Consider the following 7,323-nt stretch of genomic DNA (forward strand, 5'->3'; position numbering starts at 1 on the left):
TCCCTGCCACAGACATTCCCCTGTGGGCAGATTTGACTGCGATGCCCTGATGTCATTATACAACTGTTATTATAGCAACAGTGCTAATGCTTCTGAGAATTGTGCTAAAGGATTCTTCACAATGTGTGTGCTGCTGAGTATGCATGTTTATGTTTTATATTCTAGTTTATTCGGTTACAATTTACACAATATGGCAACACAGTGTTACAAATAAATTATAAAACATGGATTTTAACATTGACTAATCAAATTAAAATGCATGCATATTCTGGTTCGCTATTATTGCTAATTTCTTCCATTTATTTGGCAAAAAAAAACTTCAAATCTGCAAAGAATGGCTGGCATTTCATGTCTGAGTTATTGTAGTGAATTAAATCAACAGAAATAAGTCTTGAACATTTATTATGCATTATGAAACAAAAAGATTAGGCCACTTTGTTTGTCTTTCTAGTTTCAGACTTTTTTTTTTCATAGGCAAAAATAAAATTATGATGACTGCATTACAAAATTTGATCAATAATTTCTTGTCAGAGTATAAAAATTAAATAAAGTTTGGTAATGTGCTATGTAGGTATGCTTTAGCATATCAAGTCATCTGCTCCAGGGACGAATGCTGTCATATCCGACAAGCTGACGACTCTGGCCCCATGGTGCTTAGTTAAAGGGGTCATATGATGCTTTTTTAAAGATCATTATTTTGTGTATTTGGTGTAACAGAATATGTTGACATGCTTTAATGTTCAAAAAACACATTATTTTTCAAATGCTGTACATTATTGTAGGTCCTCTATGCCCCGCCTCTCTCAAACGCTTCGTTTTCTACAAAGTCCCTCCTTCCGACAAGCGCAGTCTGCTCTGATTGGCCAGCTGACCCAGTGCATTGTGATTGGCCGAACACCGCAAGCACTCGTCGGAAATGTAACGCCCCTTACCATAATCGCGAGCTTCATCTTTCAAAATAAATGTAAAGACAGAGCCCGAAAGGGGAACAGAGTCGCGTGACAGACAGTGATGAAGCTGGTATGTGTTTGCAGTACACAAGCCACGGTTAAGACAGCTGACTCCACTTTGATGTGACCCCCTCTCTCTCTCTCGCTCTCTCTCACGCTCTCTCTCTCTCGCGCTCTCTCTTTCTCTCTCGCTCGCTCGCTCGCGCACACACACACACGATGCGCAAAACTCCGCATTTGAACAGTCAATAGCAAATACTTAAACTAATAACAAAACAGTAGCTGATTCATAAGCGCCAGATTGTCATAGCAAAGTCAGAATGACCTCCTCTCCTAGGTTCACGAAACGGTCGTCCATAAAATGCATTGCTGTTCTGTTGTAAGTCATCTTAAAGATTCCTAAATGCATCTACTTTCGGAAGGCCAAATAAAGTGCTTTTGCTTTCGCCTAGAAACACACAGCGTCTCCCTGACATGCTGCTTCAACACTAACTGCGGTTACTGAAACCACGCCTTCTTTCTTTGCGTGAACATTTGGGCGGCATTATGCAAATATTTCCACATAGTGAGGTAGATATGTGGGGGCGTGTTAGAACGAGCCATTTTAGGGGTGTGTGGCAGAGACCTAACTTTGATAAAGAATATCTCTTTGGTTTTGAGACTTTAGTCTTTGCAACTTCAGGGATCTTATCTATGCACAATCAGCTTGTAACACTCCAAAGAGAAAGGAAAACTTGAAATCGCATCATATGACCCCTTTAAGCAAAGCATGCAGGAAGGGATGAAAAGAAAGAACAACATTCTTTACTTCATACAGCACACTGAGGTAAATGCCATTTTTTAAAAACATCTTCACAGCTGCTTCCTTCGATTTTTACTATTCAGCAGCAGTTACATACAGTGAACACTGCGTCACTTTTTTTGTTGTTGCATGACGTCATTCTCTACAGAAATGAAAGCAGAAAGCTACATTTATAAAACAGTAAATAATGAAGTCACGATTCCAGACACAATAAATCTCTGCAATTCAGCCACAACGAATGTTATTATCTGTTAACATGGCAATCCTGATCTCCAATTTGAATATTTATTGTGATTGTCTGCAAATCGCATAACATCAGTGGAAACAGCACAGTAAATAAAATGGCTTCATGTGTAAAACTACTTCATTTTCATCTTCTTTATTGCTCACAGTGTTTGCTTCTCATCTGCTTTGAAGTTTTATGGGCTTCAATATGGACAGCCAATAACAGACTGGCAATGTAATCAGAAACTGATGAATGTTCATCTCTATGAATTGAATTTTAGAAGTTTGATCCCATGGTTTATATTTTATAAGGTAGTTGATTTATTTACATTATTTATTTATATATTATTATTATTTATATATCAATGTATTTATTTAAATTTATTTTTTTTCATTTAAAACACATTTACTGATTAATGCACTTCAAAATAATGCAAAAATATATAGTTTATTAAAACCACTCTATTTACAATATCAAGTATGATGTGCACAAATTTGTGTCAAATTCAAATGAGCACAGTAATGTCTATGTCAGTATGGGTTCTCAGGGTTAAGTGGGCATAGGGAAAACTGGGTTTACTCTTTTAATCAGCAACTGGCTCCAGGCGTGTGCAGGGGAGGGAACTACTTCTCCTTCAGGCAGACCAGCTGACGCGACCTTTGACCTGAGTTAAATTTAGTTTCCCCATTGTTAGGATTGATAAAGTACACTTAGCTTGTGTTTGAGAGGGCAGGACTAGGCTCTCAATCCAATGCTTCCTTTACCCCGTCAAAAGGTCATATTGTACTTGTGTGCAAGACTATGAAGAACTCTCTGCTTACATTTATGACATGTTCCTGGCGTCTCTTTCCACACATTTCCCATCCTCCTTGACTCCAGTCATTACTGTTATGCCACCCTGAGAAAGACGGGTATCCTGTTTGGCAGCACACTCACAATGAATGCCAAGTAACAGGCATTCCACAAGATTATTGCAACAATGGTACATTTTTGGGGAGTCTCTGGAGGCCAAATAAAGTGTCACTGCAGAACCTGGTACTTTTTTTTTTTTTTTTTACAGATTCCTTTGTCTGACATGCTTGTTTTCCACCATGACGGGTTCAAAGGGAATTGCTTTAAAGCAAACCAGACAGAGAATAAAGAGTGTGCACAAGTGTGTTGAGCTTTTTTTAATACGGAGTTTCTTACAGCATGCAAAAATGAATTCCTTGCTGTGTTATCTGAAAAGCCCCCAGCGATTTAGCAATTATCAGATAAAATAGAAAAGAGGCTATTTATAATTTTCACCAGAATGCCTTCTCATTTTCTCAAGTTCCCAGTCAGTTTAGTTAGTTTAAACTTATCTTTCAATCAAGCAAAGCAGTTTTGAAGAGTGCTAGTTAAAAAGACACAACTTTGGGATCTACTGTTCATTTACAGGCGGCTGTAAAACTACAGCATATACAATGTAATAATATAGATGTTTGTTTCAAAGACTTGCATCAGTCTTTTAAACATACATATAGATAGGTCTATTACATCATCCATGGCATAGTTAGTAAAGAATTGGTTAAACAGGTTAATACAGTTAATAACACCTAATTAGAACACCATTGTGATGACACCATAATTATTCAGAATTCTATGATGAGAGTCAAATGAGTTTTGTCACGAAACTACAGTACAGTAATTTTTTATTGTTTGCAGAGAACGTTATTACGTATGAAATGACCAGTCAAATGATGGGGTCTGTTAGATTTATGACACAAGCACGCCCTTACTGAATAAATGAATACAAAATAAAAAAAAAAAATTACTGACCCCCAAAATTTTTAATGCATGTTTTTTTTTTCAGGGAGTGAGGTCATATCATCTTGCATAGGGCGCACCAGACTTTTCACCTGATTTTAGGTTTCCCACATCTCCAAAATCCCGCATTCCTACAAAATGTGGTAAGATCTAAATGAAAAGCTATTATAATATTTCTTAAAGGTAAGCTCAGGCAGAAAAAACTCCATAGGTTGCAAATGCACCCCCTATGTGATAAAACTTGCGCACTCATGTCGTCAGCGTTCTCATCCATAATTACTGGCATTTCCAAAGCTAGAGGCATGTTGGCGAAATAGTAGTTGGCTGCAAACGGGAAGGCGTTCCTCTGGGTACGCAGCGCGGAAGAAGTCATCTCCGTAAGCGGGACCTGCGCAGTCGCTCTATAAAGAGCTTGCCCTCACTGTAAACTCCTCACTCGACTCACAGCCACCAAAGCGGCTCAGACCGGTCAAGTTGGCGACTCCAACGCTGCTAAACAACACCAAAGCCGCAAGATGTCGACCGACTTGTACTCAGAATCTCGCCGGGTCTGCCCTTCGATCCACGGCAACAAGTTTGACACGGCGAACCGCAAGCGAGCGGTGGCCAACATCTTCGAGAACGTCAACCAGGACGCGCTCATGAGACTCTTCCAGAAAACTGGGGACATGAAAGCCGAGGAGAGAGTAAGAAGCATCTTCTCCTTCGCGCACGACCCCGAAGAGACGGCCAAAGCTCTGATGGCCCTCAAGCAGAGAAAGAAGGACAAGTTCCTCCGGATCGCGGGGATGGTGCGACACTTTCTGAAGCTGCGTTGAGCGTCTTCACGCGTTGACCCGCGGCTTGCATGGTCGTTCATTTTAGACTGCCGGTGACATTTACAACCTGGCGATAACAGACACGTCCAGAGTGGTCGAGAAGGAACCACACCGAGATGAAGGAAAGCCTCGTAAATGACACGAGTCCTTTCATGAAGGATGGGACGCACGGGAGCTGGAGCTGTGGAGGCGCTCAGTGTGAAGGAATCCCGCGGCGCAAGCACGCCGAGCCCCTAGTGCATCATAAAGTGAAATACATGTCTCGTGAACTCTATGCATTTTAAAAATGGACTTTATCACGAACTTCTGCACCTTATAGGTGTACTTGTTGGTGCACAAGAACTATGACTGGAGACAGACGTTATATTGCCTGAAAACTGCCTATAAACATCATGCCTTGTCTCTATGCCAGTTTAATATTGTGATATGTGTTAACACTCAACGCCACTTATTTATTTGTCACAATGTTATAACACCAGTTATGCATTTTTCACAATATTATTTTTCATTGTTTGTATAATAAATTATTAACTAAACACTTGGACTCTCTTCTCTTTCTTGACTTGAAATAAATTGTAGAAATTGTGGGTTCTCCTGAACCCATGGGTGATCCCATGTTTCACACAAAAGGGTAAAAGCTGTCACTGGGGTGGTACTCTTTCAAAAGCCAGGCTACTATTTGTACCATTAAGTTACTAATATGTACACAGGTACTGTACCAATATGTACCCTTAAAGCTAAATTAGGTACAAAGTAGATATGCTGCCTTGTTTACAGAAATGTTAAGGTACAGAAGTATTTCAGCAGAGTTTGACATTGCTGTTGTGTTTAATCTAAAAACTAGTCAGTTACAGCGAAGTGTAACCCGCAAACCCAGCAGTCATCCTGGGAGCTGTAAAAGATATTGTCGTCAACAATAAAATGTTTATTAGCTCTTAGGGGTATTTGTTTTTTAACTTTCACTTTTTGGGCTGTTTGCAGGATGGTCACACCTGTCACTCACCACAAGGTCTGGTTAACTTTCATTCAGGCTTGTCCCTTTGCTTTGCAGATTGCCAAACCGGCGTGAACCAGTTTCTGGTTGACTCAGCCGTGTTTGTTAAAGGTGTATTACATTACCATGGTGTGTAGTTTACCAATCTCTTTAGATCCTCCTCTGTCATTTAAAAAAAAAATATATATATAGCGATAAGTAATTTTGTACATTCAGGTGTTTTGTCAGACTTTTGGCATGGTTTAGGATTAGGGCTGGCAGAGGGGAAGATCAGTGATGCCTGTTAATCTTAATGCTCTGATCGGTCACTACTGGCTCAAACCAGTTCTGATTGCCTGGGAATGCGTCATCTGACATCTGACTACCTGGCGGTCATGTAAGGTCTAGACAACAGAGCCCAACACCTTACCTCTTCTTCTTCTTCGCTGCCAAGAGGGAATTTCCTGTGTAAACATTCACCTGCCAAAGGTGACTATGGTGGAGAGACACACACACACACACTTAAAAGTGATTGCTACAGGTCGTGTGAAGTGTGACCTATTATTAAAACCTTTGAACTAGAGCAGCTGCGGAAGTTCAGTAACACAATGAAATGCAACATGATACTGTTATAAGACAGACGCTGCAACGTGCTTAATGTTTGAGTTATTCAGCTTGCATCCAATTTTCCGTTCAAGCAAACCACTATTTTTTTTAAATTCGTCTGTCACCTTTCATTTCCGTGTTTTTTTTTTCTTTTTTTCGTTTTACGGTAACATGCTTGTTTAGGTCTACTATGGCTAAATATTTAAGCCAGTTGTCCTGTCTGTCTTGTGTGTTGTATGATATGCTTGACTCAGGATGGTCCTCTCTCTCCCACCCTTTTCCTGTCTTTCACTGTATTCAGGGCAGGGAACTTTGAAGTGAACAGACTGTGTGGAAGCAATATGTGTATGTGTGTGTGCATACGTTTCTATAGTGACAGAAGGAGCCAGGTAGAACTGACAGCAAAGCTGCTTTTATCAGTTTACACAGGACTCAGGCCTCTCCGGTACAAACCGGTTCAGGGACTGACAACTGATAAAGGAACCAAAACTGCTTGTGGTGTTGCATCAGTGTTAGTGAGGAGGAAAAGTTAATTTAGGTGAACAAGAAAATAAATTCTAGTAGCATGTGGTGGTCTTCTGAAATTGAGCAAGTTTTTTTTCTTTTAGTCCAATATAAATTTATTCCACATGTCCATTTGGTGTTACCTTGTTTTCCATATTAAAGGCATGTGGAACATGCTTATGTTTATATTAACACACTACTGTATGCATTTAAACCAAATCACATCAGATTCTCAAGTTTACATATATATAGTATATATAAACCATTAAAAAAATTAAAATAATACAATAACATTTTCTGTATCTGTAATTTATAGTTATTAATTTTACTATTAATATTAATACACATCATTCTGGTGCAGGTGTTTTTCATTTTATGCCTTTAGGCTAAGAAATTCATATCTGGCTGTAACATTAAAATTCATTCATAGCTTGGCATGCTATTGGTTATTTTTTGTTTTACAATCCAAAAAATGAGGTGTAAAATTTTTCACTAATTTCATTTCATAATTAATTACAAAAAAACGGCAAGTAACACACTGAATCTTGGAGTATAAAAACTGAAATGGTATTTTCTAAAACAAACTCCAATCATTTTGGCTTATTTATTAGCTTAAAAAATTTGCAATATAAAAGTGATTAAACTTAATGTCTGTG

General features: G+C 39.0%; 1 protein-coding gene across 1 annotated transcript; it reads left to right on the forward strand.

Annotated features, from left to right (window-relative positions):
- Positions 1-4,061: 4,061 nt before the first annotated feature.
- On the forward strand, positions 4,062-5,120 carry LOC107594995 (protein C8orf4 homolog). Its single transcript, XM_016285242.1, has one exon. The coding sequence runs from the start codon at positions 4,282-4,284 to the stop codon at positions 4,582-4,584; it is 303 nt and encodes a 100-aa protein (XP_016140728.1). The 5' UTR covers positions 4,062-4,281; the 3' UTR covers positions 4,585-5,120.
- Positions 5,121-7,323: the final 2,203 nt, after the last annotated feature.

Source organism: Sinocyclocheilus grahami, unplaced genomic scaffold (assembly GCF_001515645.1).
Source record: "Sinocyclocheilus grahami isolate Dianchi unplaced genomic scaffold, SAMN03320097.WGS_v1.1 scaffold195.1, whole genome shotgun sequence".
Classification (NCBI taxonomy): domain Eukaryota; kingdom Metazoa; phylum Chordata; class Actinopteri; order Cypriniformes; family Cyprinidae; genus Sinocyclocheilus; species Sinocyclocheilus grahami.

Coding starts and splice junctions, on each gene's coding strand:
- LOC107594995 (XM_016285242.1), top strand. CDS start 4,282: ATGTCGACCGACTTGTACTCAGAATCTCGCCGGGTCTGCCCTTCGATC.